General features: G+C 34.2%; 1 protein-coding gene across 1 annotated transcript in view; it reads left to right on the forward strand.

Moving 5' to 3' along the window:
* The window catches only part of HEATR3 (HEAT repeat containing 3), a 45,787-nt gene extending 23,882 nt beyond the window's left edge, over positions 1 to 21,905 (forward strand). Inside the window, exons 12-15 of the mRNA XM_072632174.1 lie at positions 7,853 to 7,941; positions 12,344 to 12,487; positions 13,426 to 13,602; positions 16,287 to 21,905. Coding sequence (XP_072488275.1) covers positions 7,853 to 7,941; positions 12,344 to 12,487; positions 13,426 to 13,602; positions 16,287 to 16,409 — 533 coding nt within the window. The 3' untranslated portion in view covers positions 16,410 to 21,905. The remainder of the gene's footprint in view (positions 1 to 7,852; positions 7,942 to 12,343; positions 12,488 to 13,425; positions 13,603 to 16,286) is intronic.
* The last annotated feature ends 295 nt before the right edge of the window (positions 21,906 to 22,200 follow it).

Genomic DNA, 22,200 nt, shown 5'->3' on the forward strand with positions numbered 1-22,200 from the left:
GTGCATGAAGCTGTCAGCGTCCTCCTATTTAAACTTCTGTGTTTAAAAATATGAACAGAAATCTATATTCTCTCCCTTACACCTCTACCCCACTGGGAAAAAAAAGAACAAATTCTTAAAAACAAATACATATAGTCAAGAAAGACAAATTCCTTTAATAACTCTCTCCATCCATCTCTCTCTCTCCCCTTTTCTCTCTCCCTCCCTCCTTCCCCTTTTCTCTATTTCCACCTCTCTCTCCTCCTCCTTCCTGCTCCCTGCACCCTCCTTCTTTACCTTCTTCTCCCCCTCCCTCCACCCCCCCAGCAGCTGGCTCCACATCCCAAAAGTCTTAGTATGGTTTTACACTTTTGTAGCCTAAAACTGCCCTGAGATTTTTTGGGACCCTTGTATATCCTTCTGTACCCTATATTCACTACCTCCCTGCAATGGATAGAGTTCCAAGACATGTACAGTCTTCTTGAGCAACAAATATGAATTTAAAGAGAGAATAATGTTATCTTCTGTGAAAAGAGCATATACCAAATATATTAGATGTTTAAAGCTGACATTACCATTGGAACTATGTTTCTTTTCATATATCTTCCAGGTTACACAGTGTACTCTTTTATTTGTGTTTGTTGAAAATTGTGTAAATCAAGTTTCTATAAATGAGTAACATTTTTCCCACTCATTGACATAGTTTGCTTTTTCTTAGTTTCTCATATCATAGGATTTAGGGCTGGAAGGGAATTCAGGGATCTTTTTGAACAATTCCCTCATTGTATAGATGAGAAACTAGGTTCTGAGAAGTGGTGACTTACACCACATCACATAAGTAATAAGTCCAAATCCTCTGACTCTCAATCCAGTGCCTTTTTCTTTTTTTCTTTTTTTTTTTAATTAAATTTGTTTATTTAACTTTTAACATTCATTTTCACAAAATTTTGGGTTACAAATTTTCTCCCCTTTTTTCCCCTCCCCCCCAAACCCCAAGCATTCTAATTGCCCCTATGACCAATCTGCTCTCTCTTCTATCATCCCTCTCTGCCCTTGTCTCCATCTTCTCTTTTGTCCTGTAGGGCCAGATAGCTTTCTATACCCCTTTACCTGTATTTCTTATTTCCTAGCGGCAAGAACATTACTCGACAGTTGATCCTAATACTTTGAGTTCCAACTTCTTTACCTCCCTCCCTCTCCACCCCTTCCCTTTGGGAGGCAAGCAATTCAATATAGGCCATATCTGTGTAGTTTTGCAAATGACTTCCATAATAGTTGTGTTGTATAAGACTAACTATATTTCCCTCCATCCTATCCTGTCCCCCATTACTTCTATTCTCTTCTGATCCTGTCCCTCCCCATGAGTGTCGACCTCAAATTGCACTCTTCTCCCCATGCCCTCCCTTCCATCATCCCCCCCACCCTGCTTATCCCCTTATCCCCCACTTTCCTGTATTGTAAGATAGGTTTTCATACCAAAATGAGTGTGCATTTTATTCCTTCCTTTAGTGGAATGTGATGAGAGTAGACTTCATGTTTTTCTCTCACCTCCCCTCTTTATCCCTCCACTAATGAGTCTTTTGCTTGCCTCTTTTATGAGAGATAATTTGCCCCATTCAATTCTCCCTTTCTCCTCCCAATATATTTCTCTCTCACTGCTTGATTTCATTTTTTTTAAGATATGATCCCATCCTCTTCAATTCACTCTGTGCACTCTGTCTCTATGTGTGTGTGTGTGTGTGTGTGTGTGTGTGTGTGCATGTGTGTGTCTGTAATCCCACCCAGTACCCAGATACTGAATAGTTTCAAGAGTTACAAATATTGTCTTTCCATGTAGGAGTGTAAACAGTTCAACTTTAGTAAGTCCCTTATGACTTCTCTTTGCTGTTCACCTTTTCATGGTTCTCTTCATTCTTGTGTTTGAAAGTCAAATTTTCTTTTCAGCTCTGGTCTTTTCATCAAGAATGCTTGAAAGTCCTCTATTTCATTGAAAGACCAATTTTTCCCCTGAAGTATTATACTTAGTTTTGCTGGGTAGGTGATTCTTGGTTTTAGTCCTAGTTCCTTTGACTTCTGGAATATCCTATTCCATGCCCTTCGATCCCTTAATGTAGAGGCTGCTAGATCTTGTGTTATCCTGATTGTATTTCCACAATACTTGAATTGTTTCTTTCTAGCTGCTTGCAATATTTTCTCCTTGACGTGGGAACTCTGGAATTTGGCCACAATGTTCCTAGGAGTTTCTCTTTTTGGATCTCTTTCAGGAGGTGTTCTGTGGATTCCTTGAATATTTATTTTGCCCTCTGGTTCTAGAATCTCAGGGCAGTTTTCCTTGATAATTTCATGAAAGATGATGTCTAGGCTCTTTTTTTGATCATGGCTTTCAGGTAGTCCCATAATTTTTAAATTGTCTCTCCTGGATCTATTTTCCAGGTCAGTTGTTTTTCCAATGAGATATTTCACATTATCTTCCATTTTTCCATTCTTCTGGCTTTGTTCTGTGATTTCTTGCTTTCTCATAAAGTCCTTAGCCTCCATCTGTTCCATTCTAATTTTGAAAGAACTATTTTCTTCAGTGAGCTTTTGAACCTCCTTTTGCATTGGGCTAATTCTGCTTTTGAAAGCATTCTTCTCCTCATTGGCTTTTTGAACCTCTTTTACCAGTTGAATTAGCCTATTTTTCAAGGTGTTATTTTCTTCAGCATTTTTTTGGGTCTCCTTTAGCAGGGAGCTGATTTGCTGTTCATGCTTTGACTTCATGTCTCCCATTTCTCTTCCCAGCTTTTCCTCCACCCCTCTGACTTGATTTTCAAAATTCTTTTTGAGCTCTTCCATGGCCTGAGCCCATTGGGTGGGCTGGGACACAGAAGCCTTGATTTCTGTGTCTTTGCCTGATGGTAAGCATTGTTCTTCCTCATCAGAAAGGGAGGGAGGAAATGCCTGTTCACCAAGAAAGTAACCTTCTATAGTCTTGGTTTTTTTCCCTTTTCTGGGCATTTTCCTAGCCAGTGATTTGACCTCTGAATATTCTCACACCCACCTCCTCCCAGCCAGCGCTTGGGGTCTGAGATTCAAATGCTGCTTCCAGCCTCAGGGCTTTGGGTGGGGGCAGGGCTGCTGTTCAGTGTGAGATTAAGTTCAGGTGCTCAGGTGGGGGCAGGGCTGCCTCTCAGGCTCAGTTCCCTCTGGGAGTTTATGCAGAGACCTTCAACAATGGATCCAGGCTCCTGCCTGCTTCGCTGCCCCTCAGCTTCTGTCTCCCGAGGGGGCCCGAACCATGGGGGCACCCCACTTCCCCCTCGACCCGCCAAAGAGACTCTCTCACCGCCCCCCGTCACCTGTGGGTGGAGGGACTTGTGCGGCCGCTGGAGATCCCATCCCTGAAGCCTGCTGGGATCTGTTCCTCTCGGTCGCAGCAGGTCTGGGCTGGGCTCTGCAGCGCGACGGACCTTTTGCGAGAGGTTTGCAGGTCCCTCTGGAACAGAAATCTCCTTCGCTCCACTATTCTGTGGCCTCACTGCTCCAGAATTCGCCGTGAGTTACTTTATACAAATGTTCTATGTGTTGTGGGTTCGGAGCTATGTGTATTTGCGTCTTTCTACTCCGCCATCTTGGCTCCGCCCCTGGTAGGGACTTTTTAAGGAAAAAGTTTGGGAGTTTTGTGGTTTTTTCTATTTCCATCATTGTAAGTTACTTGTTTTGGGGTTTTGTTTGTTTTTTTGCTCTGTTAACTTTCACTATGCTTTAGCTCATGTATATCGTGCTTCTGTGTATTCATCACATTCATAATTTTTTACATTGCTGTAAAAATTGTTCATTCAGTCATTCCCTAATCAATGTACAGCTACTTTGTTTTCAGTTCTTTACTTTATCAAAAAATGTTGTTATAAATATTTAAGGATATATAAAGACTTTCTTTTCAGTGGCCTTATTGGGGTGTAAGGTTAGTAATGCCTTTATAGTATGCTTTTGACTCTAGATGAAAGGGATGAACATTTTAGATACTTTACTTGCATGATTTCAAATAGCTTTTCAAAATGGATGCCCTGATTCAGTTTCATCAACAATACATTTATGTGCCTATTTTCCCGCAACCCTTCAACATAACTATTCCCATCTTTTGTCATCTTTGCCAATTGACAGTGTGAGGTGAAACCTAAGAGTTGTTTTGATGTGCACTTCTCTTAGTGATTTACAGTTCTTTTATATGTGCAGTTCTTCTGAGAATTGATGGTTTATATCCTTGAGCCACTTATCCATTGGAGATTGGCTTTGGTAGGGAAATTTTTTTGGAAGGACAGATTAATCAGTAGACTGTAAAGTAAATGAAAAATTCTCTTACCCCATGCTTTAGAACAAGTACTAAATAGAGTATGTGGGTTTCAGTCCCTCTTCTGCCACTTAGAATCTGCATGACCTTGGAAAATCAGTGAAATTTTATCTTCGGTTACCTCATCTTTAAAATGAAGGGATTAAATGATTCCCTAAGGGCCTTCTAATTTAAAAAAATGCTATTATTCCTACTTGTATCCTAGAATTCATGTGTAGCTTATACTTATAACACTACGTAATTATTATTATCCCTTACTATCATTTTAGTAGCTATTACGAGCCCCAACTAATGATGTTTTGGAATTTATTCTGTATTGTATTTTATAGTCTAATTTGACAAGAATTGTAATCAGTACTGACAAAATATACAACCATGCAGATTCAATTCAGCAAGGATTTATAAACATATTACATGGTAGTCATTGGCATTATAAACAGGTAAATATACTTCATGGAGCATAAATAACTTTCATGTAATTGTGGGCTAAAGAGCTTATAATTATACTATGCTTATTTACTTAGTATCCTTTAATGTTTTTATTTGGGGGAAAAACTCACATGATTTAAGAATTGTTTAAATTGTAGATCCTCTTATTTGAGTTCAGTGATAATCTGTACACAAAGACTAATAATGCAATCTAGTCCACTTGTCAAAAAACTACTTATGATTCTCTAAATGTTACTCATTGATTAAAAAGTTGCGCCCTTCATCCTATACATTTCATCCTTGCCTCCTTCCTTTTGCTCTCCTGGTTTTAGCCATTGTTAAAAAGTTGCCTGGATTTTTACTACTAAAGGGATCTTATACACTATGCTCTTCACCTTGTCCTTCTTTTTGCTGTCCTGGCTCTCAACCTATCCTTATAAATAAACTGTAGAAATTAGAATAGGTCAAAAAGAGAAATCACACGTTCAGTGGGTCGGAAGTATTGTTTAGGTTGTGTAACATTGTAACGATGGTGTGCCTTTTTTTTTGTCTGCTTCCTCCTACCCCTTGAATCGACAAATAAAATTCTGGTTTGAGCAGTAAAATTTGTGAGTACCCTTAACATTGAATGCATTCAGTATATATTTAATAATGAAAAGAGTAATTTTCAGTAATTACTATATAATGTGGTCCTAAATTGCTGCCTCATCCATTTGTTAAAAACTAATTTCTAGGAGAAACGTTAAGTGTATTTTAAAACTTAGGGGCATTTACTCATTTCCCACTTATATTGTGGAAAATACATAGAATCCATGTGCTCTCTATGCATTTTTCAAAAATATTAAATTTTCTCAGGTGATTTTCATCTTTCCACAAATGTATTTTTCTTTTTTCTCACATATATTTTACTTTATATTTTATTTTCCTCAGTTACATGTAAAAACTATTTTAGCATTCTTTTTATCAGATGTTTAGTTCTAAATTCTCTCTCTTCCATCATTGAGAAGGCACACAGTTTGACATAGGTTATACATGTGTAGTCATGCTGTGAAACAAAACACAGAAAAAATAAAAGAAAAAGTATCTTCTAAAGTCTGCATTCAGGCTCCACTATCTCTCTGGAGATTTTTCCCGTAAGTTTAAAGGATAGTAAAAACATATGTGTATATAGTTGATAATTTCACAGAACGATTAAGAAAGCCTATTCTAAGCCAGAGAATGAAGATTAGTGAGAAAATAGCAATGATAAGGGCAGCTAGGTGGCAGAGTAGATGGAGTGCCAGGCCTGCAGTCAGGAAGACCTAGGTTCAAATTCAGCCTTAGACTTACTAGCTGTATTACCTGGGACAAGTCATTTAACCCTGTTTGTTTCAGTTTCCTCATCAGTAAAATGAGCTGGAGATGGCAAACTACTCCAGTATCTTTATAAAATACAGTATAGAATAAATTCCAAAATATCATTAGTTGGAGCTGTTAATAGCTACTAAAATATTCCAACCCACATGGGGTCATGAAGAGTTAGATGTGATTAAAAAACAACTTAACAACAAAAAAAGCAGCGATAGAGGGAGACAATCTACTGGAGAATGTAGGATGGAATGGGATGGCTTGGGTTTGAGTTAGCAAGGAGATGGGCTACTTTTTGTGAGACAGATGTAAAGACAGTGGTAGAATTCATGTTAGTTATGTGAGATAAAGAGGTATTAAAAAGAAGATCTTGGTGTATAGTCTCAGTTTTTCAAAGTGAAATATGGAGGGTTCTCATATCAAAGCTATGTGAGATTTTAGGAGAGTTGAAAAGGTTTGGAAAAATACTATGGTGAGTGAGGTTAGTGAATCAAGGAGGGAGATATAAAAGGATTGCTTTGCCACAGTGAGGACCTAGTGGTGAGTTTATGTAACATAAATTAATAGTGGACCTAGGCAGCAATTTTTTTTAGCTTTGTTCAGTAGCATGTGAGTAGGAACAAAGAGAGCAGATTGTGGGAATAATCTGAGGCTGAAGTAAACCTTGAGGCAAGATTTTTGGTAGGAAAAGGGAGCAAGAGATTTGAGAAGAGGAAAGTTGAATGTATTCACCAGGTTTATAGATGAGGAAGGGAAAAGATGTAGGAGTGATAACTTGGAAAAGAATTAAAGAATGGAGGCAGGTGTGTGCTAGAGCCAATTTCATAGGGTTTTCTAGAGCTGGTTGCTAAATTTTCAGTGTGAGCATTTACACCTTAGAAATCAACAAATGCTACAAATCAAGGCTTGATTTAAATTTGCTTTCTTAATCATCTGAACTTAAGAAAATATTAATTATGTAGATTACACTTTAAAAGTTTTTTGGGGGGCAAGCCAGTTCTGTATTGTCCAGCTTTGTAACGACAGTGCCACCCTTTATTAATCTGAATGTTAAAAGCTAAATCCAACTATAAAATTAAGTCAAATTCACTTATAATATTGATGATGATTTTAATTGGATAGATTTTCTGCTTTGCAGCAAATCCCCACTTTATAAAGAAGTGTGGAAGGAAGACACTGCTTTTTGTCATTTCTCTTCTTTAACTTCTATCTTCAAACCAGAGACAACTTTAAAAAAAAGATTTCTAAAATTTCTTCTCCATTAAAAGGATAGTGTGAGTCAAGAGAGCAAGAAAACTCTATAGGCAATTTGGTTTAAGCTAGTACTTTGAATCAAAGAGGTGCTGCCGTTCTTCCCCAGCAAGGAATGGAGAACAGACTGGAACTGATCCTAGGGCAGGTTGGGAAACCCAAGAAATTTTCCAAATTTTAATGAATTTATACTTAGTGTAGTTAATTGATTACAAATTCCAGAACAGCAAATTATACTTTGTTTAATGTAAGTACAAAAGTGCATTCCTTGTTGGGGTTTTCATTACTATAATTTATTACCCACAAATAATCAGTGTACATGCAGAGAAAGAAGGGCATCTGAAAATATTTGGCTTATATGGATTTCAAGTTTGTAGATTATAGGACAAATCAGATATTGAATATATTCCGATTATACTAGTCTCCCTTATTTTGCCACTATTTCTTGTAAAAACACTTAACTAAAGCATGTAAGGTGAATTTTTGGATTTTATTTTTGTGTTTTGTCTGTCTTAGATTTTGCCAAACACACAGAATTCCTGGAAGCTGTAAGTAGTGCTTTAAGGACTCTGTTGCAGATAATGGCATCCAAGAACATTTCTCAGGTGAGATTTTTTTTTTTCTTTTTGCATAAAATGTGGGGTGATCTGAAAGGTATTTGTAAGATATACAAGCAAAGTTTAATGCTTTATTTCTGTACTTTTAATGATCTTTCCAGCAAATTCTTTGAAGCACAAAATTGTTAGGAAAAAAAATCTAGCATTTATATAACATGTTGAGGTTGGCAAAGCCCAAGATCACATAACTTGTAAGAGGCAAGATTTAAGTGCAGGTCTTCTTGACTTCTATTCCAGTGCTCTATTCACTGTATCACCTAAGCTTTTGGCTTTACAAATAGTTATTGGTCCAGTAATGCTTTGTATTTGGTGGCAATAAATGTTGACGGGTAGTTAAAAAAAAAAAAACCCAAACCATTTAATGATTTTTGCCCTTTCTTCCTCTCCCAGTCTCTTGTTATTCCTGGAAGAGGGTAGACAAAGAGAAATTTTATTTCCAGTCCTGAATGGCCAAACTCTACTTCTTAAGGCATCAGTAATCAATTTGATAATTATTAGGTGGAAATTGTGTTGCAGTAGTTGAGTTTAGTAAATTTTTTCTGTTGATTTGTGTTTAATGGAATGTGGTTTTGCTATTGAAATGAAACGGAAAAATTTTAATTAAAAAAATTAGGAAGAAATATATGTGTATGTGTCATTTTTAGTTACATGTCATAGAGAATGGAATTTTAAAAATTCTAGCTCTAAAAAATCACTAGGCTTGAAATTTTAATCAGATTTTAAATTAGAGAGGATCACAGACAATGACTTTTTTAAACTAATCTTTTAATCTCTAGAATTATGTATAAGTAAACTAACTGATATTTAGTTTGTTTTTCTTTTTTACTTCCGTTGGAGGAAAAAGCAGGCAGAAGGTTTATAAACTCAATTGACAGAATAACCTGTAGAGTAACTGAGTACTAATTGAGTATTACTTTGGTAACTGGCTATGCTACTACTTTTTAAAGAAAATATCACATCATTTGGTAAGATTTATAATATTTGTTAGTCCAGTGTTTGTTTCTTGAGGTTCTTATTTAAAATAAATTGATTTATTTTATATGCATTTATAATCTATCCCCACTTTCTTCTCCCCTTGCCCTGAGTGAACCAAAAAAAAAAAAAAAGATCCCCATCAAGAACGTTCATGGCAAAGCTAAACAAATTCCCACATTTACCACATCCAAAAATGTATATCTCTCTCTCCATCTTTAGTCTACCTCCCTGACAGGAGCTTAATGGTTTGTTTCATCTTCATTCAGTCGTTTGGTTTGTCATTGCACCGATCAGAATTCTAAAGCATTTCAGAGTTCTTTTTCTCTGTAATATGGTTGTCATATAGATTTTTTTCCTAGTGCTGCTCACTTTGCCTGGCATCTTTTCTTAAATATTTCCTCATTTTCCTCAGAAATTACCCATTTGATCATTTCTTATGGCACATTCCATTCCATATGGCACAATCATATTCCATTACATTCATAAACCACAGTTTGTTTAACCATTTCCCAATAGGATGCTCTCTTAGCTTCCAATTTTTTTGGCAACTTTGAAAAGAGTTGCTATAAATTACTTTGTACATTTATATTCTTTTCCTCTTTTTTTAATTTTTTTGGGGTCCAGACCTAGTAATGTTATAGCTAGATCAAAGATTATGCACGATTTTGCTAACTTTCAGGGCAGAGTTCCAAATTGCTTTCCAAAATGGCTGGACCAATTCCAGTGCTCTTAGTGCACCAGTTGTCCCATAATCTTTCCACTATTTGTCCTTTTCCTCTTTTGTCATCTTTGCCAGTCTGATAGGTTGGGAGCTTAGTATTTCTTGAATTATTAGTGATTTAGAACATTTTTTCATATGGTTGTTGGTGGCTTGAATTTCTTTGAAAACAGCCTGTTTTCAGGATACTCTTCATATCCTTTGACCATTTTATCAATTTGGAAGTGGTTCTTGATCTTATAAATTCTAGTTAGTTCTTTATATATCTTGCAGAGAAGACTTTATTAGAGAAACTTGTTATACCTGTTTCCTTACAGTTTTAACTACATATAATTTGTGCAGTCACTTTTAAATTTGATATTATCAGAATTGTCCATTTTATCTTGTGGTGCTCTTTATTGCTAGTCTATGAACTCTTCCTCTCTATAGGTCTGAAAGATAATTTCTTCTTTGCTCTTCTCATTTATTTATGATGTCCTCTTAAATACATAGGTCATGTATTCAATTGTAGCTTTTTAAAATATATATGAGTTTATTGGCCTGAACCTAATTTCTGCCAGTCTGCTCTTCTGTTTTCCTTGAAGTTTTTGTCAGATAGTGATTCCTTCCTCCAGTAAATGGGCTCTTTGGATTTATACTACTGTGTTTGTTTGCATCTCTTTGATGACTACCTAGTCTGTTTGATTAACCTCTTAGTTTTTAAACAGTACCAAATCATTTTAAAGATTAGTGCTTTTTAGTATAGTTTGAGATCTTCCCATTTTTCATTATGGACTTTAAGATTCTTGACTTTTTTGTTCCTCATATGAATTTTGGTGTTTTTTCTAACTATAAAATATTCCTTTGGTAGTTTCATTGACTCAGCACTGAATAAGTTAATTTAGATCATATTATTGTTTTTTTTAATATTGGCTTGACATGTGAGTAATGTTGCCGTAATTATTTAACTCTGCCTTTATTTCTGCAAAGTATATTTTATAGTTGGTTTAATATAGTTCTTGCTTGTATCCTAATAGATACAGTCCCCTATACTTTATAGCTTCTGTAGTTATGTTGAATAGAATTTCTCAGCTCTTCCTGCTGGGCTTTCTTGATAACAGCAGTCCAAACACAAGTTGACAAGCAGTTGAATTAAGGAAAGGGAATTGAGATGAGGTGATGGAACATAACGATTGAAAGTGAGAGTGATGAAAAATCAGAGGTTAACTCTAGGTGGCAAACATCAACCAGAATGAGGACCTTTATACCAAGAATTAATTTTTTGTAAAATACAACAATTTTCATTTTGACATGTCAAGTCTGAAGTGCATGTATGACATCTAGGTTTTTGGAAAATGTGGAACTCAAAGCTTCCTATTTCTCTTGAAATTGTTAGCACTCAGATATTGTTTTTGTTGTTTGGACTCATTTTAACCATGTAAACTTAGGCAAGTCACTCTGGAAGCCAAGTCATGTGGTAACTTCTGGGTTTCAGTAAAATGGGGAAAACAATCTGTCCTTTTCATAAGGTTGCCTATGAAAGTGCTTTGGAGGGGGAATAAACCTGTATAGTAGCATACAAACATAATGATTGCACTTCAAAACCTGACCAACTCTGCAGTTCTAAGCATTCGGTCAGTAGGTACAGCCCAAATCCATTACAAATGAAAAAATAATTCAAAACTGATATTCAGCTAGTAGTAATGACTTCATGTAACATTGTAAATTCCCAGGCAGCTGGAACTGTTTGGTAAACCCATCTTCTTCAGCACCTGATGTGTTGAGGGTGCTAGGTACTCTGATGTTGCCGTGATAATAACCATACATTAAAACAGTTAAATTCCTAACCTTTTTTTTTTTTTTATAATCATAGATTCCTTTGGCAGTATTGTGAAATCTGTTGGATCACTTAGTAGTATAATGTTTTTAAATATATAAAATAAAATACACATAGAATTACAAAAAAACCCAAGTATATTGATAGTTATCAAAATATATATTTTTAAAAACACTGAAATACATGGATTCCAGATCAAGAACCTCCCTTTAGATTTTGACCCTCTGATGATAGTAGAAAATACTTTTTTGTCCTTCACTTTGCCTTATTCAAGAATGTTTGGTACTGAAGTGCTCAGATTTCAGTGCTTAGGGGCTTTTCTCAGAATCTGTACTTTTAAGTCTAAATTGAAAAAAATAAATCCAAATGACTTAGAAATTAGTGTGATTTGATTGGGTGCTTTTTTTTAAAAAAAAATATTTTATTGAAAGATTAGATGACTTGTTCATAGTTAGATAGCTTAGATATTGTACTAGAGACAAAATACAAACTCCTATCTTCAAATCCAACACAGCAGTTGCTCTACTCTGCTGTTTGCAATATTTTTAAATATTTTTAAGACGTAATTTGAGAATCAATAGAAAAGAGGGGCTTATGAAACATAATATGGGATAAGACCTTGTTTAAAAAGTTTACATCTATGCTAGCATTAATATTGGCAATAACTGTAAAGTTTAAGATAGATTAATTACTTAATGAGGAATCTGTTTGTTTGATTCCCTGGATTCTTAATTAGTATGCAGTATCTTCACAGCAAGTGGTTCCTATCTCTCTTGTTAGAATGTGTTTATGACATCTGATATCAAGTCTGTGTTGCCCTAGACTGTTGAAATTGATGGAATTTAACATAAATGTATATCTCCCCTACTATCTCTCAACAGTGCATGACTCCTGAGCAACTGATGTCATTATGTGAAGCTGGGATTCATAGCAGTAATATTGGTGTTAGAGTAAATGTTATTGGTATTTTAGGAATCACGGGCTGTGTCCTAGCCAAAGAACATGGTACACTTGAAACACTAAAGGTAAAATATATTTCTAGACTAATATATCAGTTTTGAAATTTGTAGTGTTCCTAGAGCACTAGAGAATTTGTGACTTGACCCATATAGGTGGCGTGGGTCAGTGGTAGAACTTGAACTCTGGCCTAACTCCCATGGGCAACTTACCATCCATTGTATCACTGTTGCAGCCTTTAAATGTATCTTCACAACTCATTCTGTTGCTTCTCTGAGAGTGAAAGTGTAGAAATTGTAAAAGACTATATATCTTTCATTTAAAGTTTAAGAATAAAAAAATCTGGTTTTTGGAATAATCCTTTAGTGTCTTCTATAGGGTTGTGTGGTTTTTGGGTTTTGTTGTTGTTTTTCTTTTATTTTAAACAGAACATTTTGGCTTAATTGTGGGAAAAGTTGACAGTGTTTTTAAGCACCTGTTAAAGGTCTCTAATCATAGTTTAGAAAGATAAAAGTATGTTGTGTATAACTTTGTTTACTCCTAACACTATCCTACTTTCTTTAGAGATATGAAGCCTATGGGGAAATGATTTTATTTTTGTAACCTTTAAAATAAGGAGGGGCAAAAGTATGTAAAAATAAAGCTTCAGTGAAAAATGCTTGTGGTCTTTGTTCTCTCGGTGGAGGGGTCACAGATTGTTGCATTTGGAAGGGGCCTTCTCTAGTTTACCAGATGAAAAGTCCTAAATCTAGAGAGGGGAAAGTGATTTGCCTGAGAGGTGGTATGGACAATAAGATAATAAAACCACAGCTCAAAACCACATCACCTGATTACAAGTCCAATATTCTTCCTCAAATACTCACATCTCTTAGACCTTTACATCCCTAGTTCTATGAAGCATATTAAATGTTTTTCAAACAGTGTAATATACAATACTATTCTTAATATGTATGCTTTTAAGATATTTTGTAATTTTTGGATGTCAAATAATTCTATTTTGTTTCAGACCATTGGAAAATTTCTTCTTGAAGTGGCCACCAAAGATTCTTCTCTTGTAGTAGCTGGAGAAACTCTGGATGCCATCTTTGATGTTTTTGCAGATGGTAAAGAGGCTGAAAAGGCAGCAGTTGAGATAAAATTATTGTCTGCCCTAAAAGAATTCCAGCCAGTTTTCAAAATGAAGGTATGTAACAGCCCTGTGCTTACAATCAGTTGAGTTTCAGGCATGCTTAAAAGCTTGTGGTTTAGTGGACATGTATATAATGAATTAGAGCATAGGGTCTTTATATGCCATTGATTGTCAGCTGATCACATGTGCTTATTAATATATTTCCGTTGACTAATCAACTAGTAGATATTCCATGGAGTACTTATTAGTTCTTTCTTGCCAAAAGCAGGGAAAGATTATGGTTGGAAAGGTTATTTTCTTGCCATTTCTAACATTGTGGTAAATGACCCAGACTTAATTTATGTTGGTACTATAATTCATAATTTGTTTGACATCATGGAAGAGTAGCTTAGGGTTTAGCAGTATTATGGTATAGGCTATAGTTATTTAATTTTGTCTTCTACTTAGCATTTAAAGAAGGTAAGTAATCTGATGCTACTTTACTCTGCTGTCTTTTGCATATTTGTTTAGTGAGAATCATCCAGACATTAAATTCCTTTTTCCTTTCAGTATTCCTAATACTAAACATTATTTCTTTCTCTTATGTAAAATCCTTATAAAGTTACAACAGTTGTAATTTGGAATGTAAAGAACTTTTAAATATGGAGCAATAAATATTTCTTTTAAACTCTTGGTGAAAACAGGAGGGAAAATAAGGATTCGATAAAATTGACTTATTTCTGTTTCCTACAACTCTTTAGTATTCTGAGAAGGATCTAGCATAGAGTTCACTAAAGTAAGTAAGTTTATTTTAATGTAACTTGGATTCTAACCATAATTTTTCAGTATGTAGACTTATTGAGAACTATCTTATGGTGTTTCACCCAAACTATGTAGTATTAAACTAGATTCAATAGTAGTGAAATTTATTTTAAATATTTTCATTTTCAGTTACAAATAGGTATATAAACCACTGAACTTGAAGCACTTTAGCATCTTATTTTTTTCCAGTATAAGACAGAAACAAAAACTTAACTTTTCCAACAGAGTTTAATTTATTACACAAAATTATGTTTGCTTTATGTTGTATACATTTAACTTCAGAGTGTGAAGTACTCACTTTCAGAAAAGGAATTGATAGGGAAAAAAGATACAACTCCAAGAATCATTTTTATTAAATGGAACTTTGTATATAAATATGCCTCATATGAAATTGTATTTATAATTCAAGATTATGTACAAATCTTCTTTTTTTTCCATAATAACAGTGTAGATAGCTTCCATGTGTTAATATTTTGGTTGGAGGACAGGGCATTCAGAAGCATAAAATTTAAGTCATGGAATTTAGTTGAATGGCAATTAGTTGAATCTCCACATTTCTTTTATAGATGTGGAAGTTGAAACTTAGGACAATTCATTGATATGCTTAAGAACACACAGCTCATTAGTAGTAGAGCTGAAACTAGAATCCAGATCGCTTGGCGCTTAATCTAACCCTAACATTGAAGAAGAGATTAACGACAAATACTGACCATGTACACATTTAAGAATGGAATTCCCTGAACACACATACCTACCCTGTACTAACTGTAAATAATTTTTCAATACCACAAGGCCAAGACTGGTCAGATGTTTTGTTTTGTTTTTTTTTACCATAAAACACAAACTTATAGGTTGAGTTGGACACCCAGTCCTACTTCTTGACCTCTTGGCAACATTTAGTACTGTTGTCTACTTTTTCTTTCCTGGGTGTTTGTAATGACGTTCTTTTCTGGTTCATAGAATCACTAGCTTTCAAACTTAGGTGCCTACTCATACAAGAAACCAGTTTTGATCCTACCAGTTCTAGAAATTACTTTGCATATATTTTGTCTTCTTGGACTGGAAATACATTTTCCGCCTGTATTTGTGATCTAGTCTATTGCTTATCTCCAGAGTAACAGGAGTTATAAAGGTCTAGTGCTTGTAATTTCACATTAAAATCTCTCCATTAATCATATTGAGGCTATGCAGGTTGGCTATTTTAAACTTTTTTTTTCCAGTATTCTAAATTTTCTTAAAACATTTTCAGTTTTAAGAGAGAAAAATTTAAGGCTTTACATATGCAACAAAAGTAAATGGTTTGCAGAACATAATGCTAATCTTAATTTAAACTGTTACCTGTACTACATTTTCAAATCACTAAACAATTTATTGAATAGTAGTGACACACTTAATTCTTAAAAAAATAAAAGCAGTTTTGTTTCTAGAATACTGTATTAACCGCTTTAAGATCAAGCTCATGTTTCTGTGAAATGGCACTGTGTAAAATGAAACCACAGTTGCATTAAACATTCTTCATTAAATGTTTTAGCCCCAAATTGCATTAAACCAAACACACAGCTTTCTAATAAAGAATTCGCTAGAGGTTAGTATATGCTTGAGGTTAAACACTGAAATTGAATACTGGCAATAGTACTAGCCAGATGTCCACGATGCTCTGTTTCTCATGGTTATGAAGCTGTTTATGCTATGTAACAGTCTGTTTCACTGCTAATGTACCACTGATTTTTGCAAATGTAATTTTGAAGGTACTAATTTGTGCTTTAAATGCCTCAAGTGTACTGTGTCATATTCAGAGGAGGAAAATGGAGATACCACCCATATTCTAGTAGCTGTCATGTCAAAGATTTCTCCACTATGTTTATAGTAGTCATATTTTTTAGTGAAATGATTGTCAGTCACATATAACAAATTTTCCTCTTTTTTTCCATTTACAGCTTCGAAAAGAAGGAAGAGGAAAATATAGTACAGATCAGCTCTGTGTTCTTGACAATGTGAAAATGAACTTGAGAAGATTTATTGCTTATCAGGAGACTGTAGAGAAAAGACTCCTTTCTTGAACTACCAGAGAACTGATTCTTTTAATTCATTTTAATTGTCACAAAATGTTTACTGTTGTACAGCTGAGGCCTTTACTTTATCTCAAATGTTACATATATTTTAGAATATATAGTTTTTAAAAATTAACTGCATATTTGCAGTCCTTAAGTGTTTTTTAAAAATAGCAGAAATATGTTTTTAATGCCTTTGGTAAGTTCTACATAGTTTGAACTGTGCTTTAAAATATTTTGTTGTAGATAGTCATTATTTCATGAGGAAAGTAGTATTTTAAAGGAATTATATGGTTCTTAACTAAACTGTGAGTAATAGAGAAGCCACTAAATGATCATGTTTAAGTGAATTTTGCCAAGTGGATCCCCATAACAGCAGTATTTATGGTAGGAAGTTAATATTATTTCCAATCTTAAAAAAAAAAAAAACAATCCATAGAAGAGCAAATTATCATCTGAGCCATCTCAGCTGTGTTCACCTTTTCTGAATTTGTTATCTGATTCAGTTTGGAATTTATAATTAAGTTAATAATAGTCTATGCCTTAATTATGAGAATTTCATAAAGAATTTAATCAAAGTTAATTATTAACTTCACCCCTTCAATTCACTGTGCTTATGAAATAGAGGAGTTGGGGGTGTTTTTGGAGGAACTCCATATTGAAACTGTACAGATATCTAATAACTTGGAGGTTTCAGACTTTGAATACTCATTAATGTATATAGCATTTTTTAAAGATACATAAGGTACCTAGTCGAGCTTCCCAGCCTTTTTTCCAAAGAGTACCAACTTTCCCTCAAGTTCTTTTTGAGACTAGAGGATAGGAAAAGGAGGATTTACAGTTGCTGGATAGTGAGAAATGTAGAAGAGAGAACTGGTTGCTACCAGGTGATCATCCTCTTGGAAGGAAGGGCATGGTAGCAATATCTCTGTTGAAGATAAGTGCCTATCTCAAATCTTAACTGTTAAAGCACAGTTCATCTATTGGGAAGTGATAATGGACAATGTATTAATTTTTATCAGCTAGTTTTATAGCTTTGTAAAATTAGCTCCTGGTGATTTCCACATTTCATTTATACTGTCTTCTTTTACAGTATTTATATACATAATTCAGATTTCTTGTATAGATAAGGTGAAGAAAATAGATTGGATATTGGATGGTGAAAGTAGAGAATATTCAATAAACAAATCATGTGACATAAAGTATGTTTCCAAAAATACAGTTTTCTTTTGCTTGGCATCATTGTGTAGTGATGTTATAACGTAGTCTTCAGTATTTATATGTATTTGTAACTAGTGAAAATCAACCTGTAAATACACTGCTGGACCCAGAAATTGATTTGCTACAAAGGAGGAAGTGGAGGAGGTCAAATTGATTAAAACTTTGTGAAGAAGGTGAAGGTATTTGAACTCTGAGCAATGACTATTTTAATTTGGTTTTGGTACCTTTTAACTTAGAACATCCTAACTAAATGGAAAAGGAAGATATTTAAATCTATTTTATATCTGAAGATGTTTATATAGCAGTCTTTGCAGAACAGTAAAATTTTATTTTATTCTAAAATAACCAATTTTTAAATAAAATTGTATTTATTTTATTAGTATAGGAGGGGTATGACAATGCAGATGGACATTGTTCATTTGTAAATCATCCAGCTGAACGCACTGGCACTTGTGGTGAGTGAGCGCACGCGTGTGTATGTATGTATGACATAGAAACTAAAGATCTCTCAAAGAAGTATATACTAAGGAAATACACACACATATGTAGATATAGACAGAATATATTTTGGATTGCAGGAGGCTTTTTTCAGGTATAATTTTAAGAAAATAAGATCCCCATACCTGAATTATCTTAAATGATATGAGTGTATTTTTAAAAATTGGACTATAAAACAGGGACTAAAAATCACTGTACTGTGACTTTTAACCTTGAACTTCTTTGCTAATTAAGATGAAAGGGGGGGTTGATAGAACTCAGGTTTTGAAGCCATCAATTTAATTTCCTTGTCTTTTCAGTTTTATTGTTTGATATTTCATAGCCATACATATGATTTGGTAAGATGGTAAAGGTTCATTTCTGTAGAATATTCCTGCTCATATATCTTATGCCCATTTTAAAGTGCATCAAGCCAATCAATACCTGATATTAAATCTTTTGTTCAGGTGTTTTAGTGTCTGACTCTTTGTGATCCCATTTGGGGTTTTCTTGATAAAGATACTGGAGTGCTTTGCCATTTCCTCCTCCAGTTCATTTTACAAATGAGGAAACTGAAGCAAAAAGGTTAGTGACTTGCCCCAGGGTCACACAACTAGAAAGTGTTTTAAGGTCAGATTTGAACTCAGGAAGATGTGTTTCCCTGCCTTCAGGCTGTGCTCTCTCTACTGCACCACCTAGCTGCCACACATTAGATCTACATGCAGGTTATACTCTGTTCAGAGAATCTCTAATTCATCCTTTATTTTATTTCCATGTAAATAAAACTTGCCATTGCCTTTAATTACAAATTAACTTGACTAAATTCCCCCTTTAAAAGTAGTACTTCTTAGGGCTTCTGGGTAGTGTGGTGAATCAAGCACTGGCCTTGGAGTCATGAGGACTTGAGTTCAAATCTGGCCTCAGACAGTTGCTGTGTGGCCATGGGCAAGTCACTTAACCCCAATTCCCTTGCCTTCCCCCTCCAAAAAAATAAAAGTAGCATTTCTCATTAGGTCTCTAAGACAAATGGAGAGGTAAGTTTTTTAATTGGTGGTAAAAGTATTCAGAACTAAGTAATATCAGTTTCTTCTTTCAAGCATCCTTAGAATCTTTATGTGCTATTTTAGAAAAAGAATTCTTGGTTCCTCCTTTTTGCCTATTGCTGTCCATTTTTAATATGACCATAACATAATAAAAGAACAAGCCTATTTCTTTGAACCTGGGAAGTTATTTTATCTTAAGTAGATTTTCAAATATTTCCTAACAAATAAAGGTAAAGCTTTGCTTATTATAGAGCTAACTTTTCTTGGCTTTTTCTCTGAGATGGCAATGTTTTAAACATTGGGTTTTTTTCCCCTTAATTGTGATTTGAACAATTGAGTTGCACAATCCATTGGACCTAATCCCAAACCATTTGAAATGGGGCTCTCAGTTCTGTAGACATGTAAGACTAAATACAAGAGGACCAAGATAAAAAAATTTTTGTGTAGCCTAATGCTAGGTTTATTTTAGAGTTTGTCATAAGTGAGAAGATTAGAAACTCTGCCAAAATTCAGTTAAATATAATGTATATGTTGTCAATCTAGAGCATACATCTATCATGAATTGAAGAAGAAGGCTACCTGTGAAAGAAAACTAATTTCTTTATATGGAAATCATTTCCCAAAAAAAAGTCCTGGCCTAATTAACACCTTTTCCTACTTCTTGCTTTTACAAATAGAATGTAGGCTAGGCACCTGTGAACTGTTCCCAGAGGAAACATCCTTTTTCAACACAAATTGGCACCAAGCCTTAACTTTCTAGAAACCTGATACTTTAAGTGATTTGCCCAGGATCAAAAACAGAAATTGAACCCAGGCCTTCCAGTTTTTTACACCAGTTGTCTACTATACTATGGCACCTCTCACATTCAATGTAGCAAAATATTTTGGTCAAATCTCATTCCTTGCTTGTTTTGGGCCAAAAATATATATAAATTTTATGTTTAATCAGGAATAATTTTGACTGTTAATGTGTTTTCTGAAATTCTAGTCTACCAGGGAGGAGGTGTTTTATTCAAATTACTTTTTTAAGTTCAGCCAGGGTTTGGCAATTAGTTTAAGCCATTTTACCCTTTGGAAAGACTTGAATTATAATTATAGCACAGTAGTCTCAAGGGAAGAAGCTTTTGGATTTGGAATATTGTCTGTCATAAAAACTAAAGTCAGCATTAGGATCATAAGTGAGAAGAATCCTTAGAAGTCGTCTACTCTTAAATCAAAACTTTGTATTTTGTAAGTTAAAAGTTCAGAGAGTTTTAAGTTACTGTTTACTAATTTTTGTTATCTATTAATTGTAAAATCGTTTGTCTTGAATCATATTCAAAACTTGAACTTTTCTTAATATAAAGTCAAATGGTTTGTATCCACATTAACAGGAAGATATTAGTTCCTAGTGAACATTAAAATAAATTTTTTAAAATTACATTTAAAACTCTAGTTAGGACAAATTCAGCTACAATATCAAGAAGAGATTCTGGTTCACATAATTTCTAATGATACATAAAGTGAAACTTTAAGAATACATGTAAGTATTTCTGTTATTTCCCTGGTAGAGTATGTTGAATACTAACTCATTTTGGGAAACAGACTTTTAGTAATATCAAAGAAGTGGGACCTTCTTAAATAAGACCTTAACAGTTCATTGTTTGGTTACATATCCCTCCCTTCAACCCCAATTTCACAGCCTAATTCTTTCATAATAATTTTTACGTATAATTTTTATCTTTTGCTTTTATGTCATTTTTATTTTCAAATATAACCTCTCCCCTTCCCAACTCAGAGAGCCTCTACTTACAACAAACAAAAACAGAAAGCAAAAGAGATGCTCAGCAAAACTAATCAGCACATCAGTTAAGTCTAACATTATATTCAATGTGTTCCACATCTATTGTCCTCTCACTTCTGCAAAGGAGAAAAGTTGCCAACCTTGATAGTTTTAATTGCACAGCATTTAGTAAGTTTTCCCATGTTTATCTCTATCCATATTCCCTACAGTACATTAAGACTTCATTATATTCACATACTACAATTTGATTAGCTCTTCCTTAATTCGTAGACAGTTCCAGTTATCTGTTACTTCTAAAAGTACTACTGTAATTATTTTAATATGTATAAGACGTTTTTATCTTCTTCTTGAGGTTACATATATCTAGCAGTGGTTTCTTTAGATTAAAGGATTTGAGCATTTCGGTTTCTATTTTAACATAATTATAGGTATGCCAACAATACATTAATGGATCTCTTTCCGCATCCCCTTTAACAGTGACTTCCCATCTCTTATTGACTTTGATAGTTTGTTGGGTTCAAACTTTTGTTTCTTAATATAATTTATTTAATGAATTTTTAATATGTATATAAACAAAATTTCTGTAAGTAGAATATTTTAAATGTTCTGTTTTATGAGTACAAAAAAATTCTCCTTTAAAAAAATATTGAACTTATGGGATGTAAACGTGATACATGCAACTTTATATTTGAAGAAATGCCTTTTTTTAAAAAAAGTTCCTTTTGGGAGGTAGTTTTTGTTTATTTGTGTTTATAAAAGCTTAAATTATACATAGAATCATAGAGCTGGAAGAATATCCTAGAGGTTGTCTAGTCTAAATTACTGATCTTTTTAAAGAAATTTTTATTTTGAACTCAAAACAAAAAAAAGCATTTCTTTACATGAAGTACAAAAAAGGGGCTGTATATGAAACCACAAATCTTCATGTCTCCTGATTTTTTTTTACATGTATATAATAAATGCAACTTGTTATTTTCGAAACTGCCTTTGTTTTGCTTCTGAACTTCCTTCTGTGTTCTGTGCACATTTAAGAAATGATTCAGTGGCCCCTTTTTTCTTTTTCTTTTTTTGGCATTACTTTCAATATCCCTCTTCCTTCAAAATCCCTAATGCTAAATTAGAAACAGAGGGGGGAGAAAAACCCTTCTAACCAAGTCATCAAGCAAAACATCTCAAGTAACCCATGTCCAAAAATGTACATTGCCTTCCAAACCCTGAGTCTGTCACTTCTTTGTGAGGAGAGAGGTAACATCAGCTTCATCATAGGTAATCCACC

Source organism: Notamacropus eugenii, chromosome 1 (assembly GCF_028372415.1).
Source record: "Notamacropus eugenii isolate mMacEug1 chromosome 1, mMacEug1.pri_v2, whole genome shotgun sequence".
Taxonomy (NCBI): Eukaryota; Metazoa; Chordata; class Mammalia; order Diprotodontia; family Macropodidae; genus Notamacropus; species Notamacropus eugenii.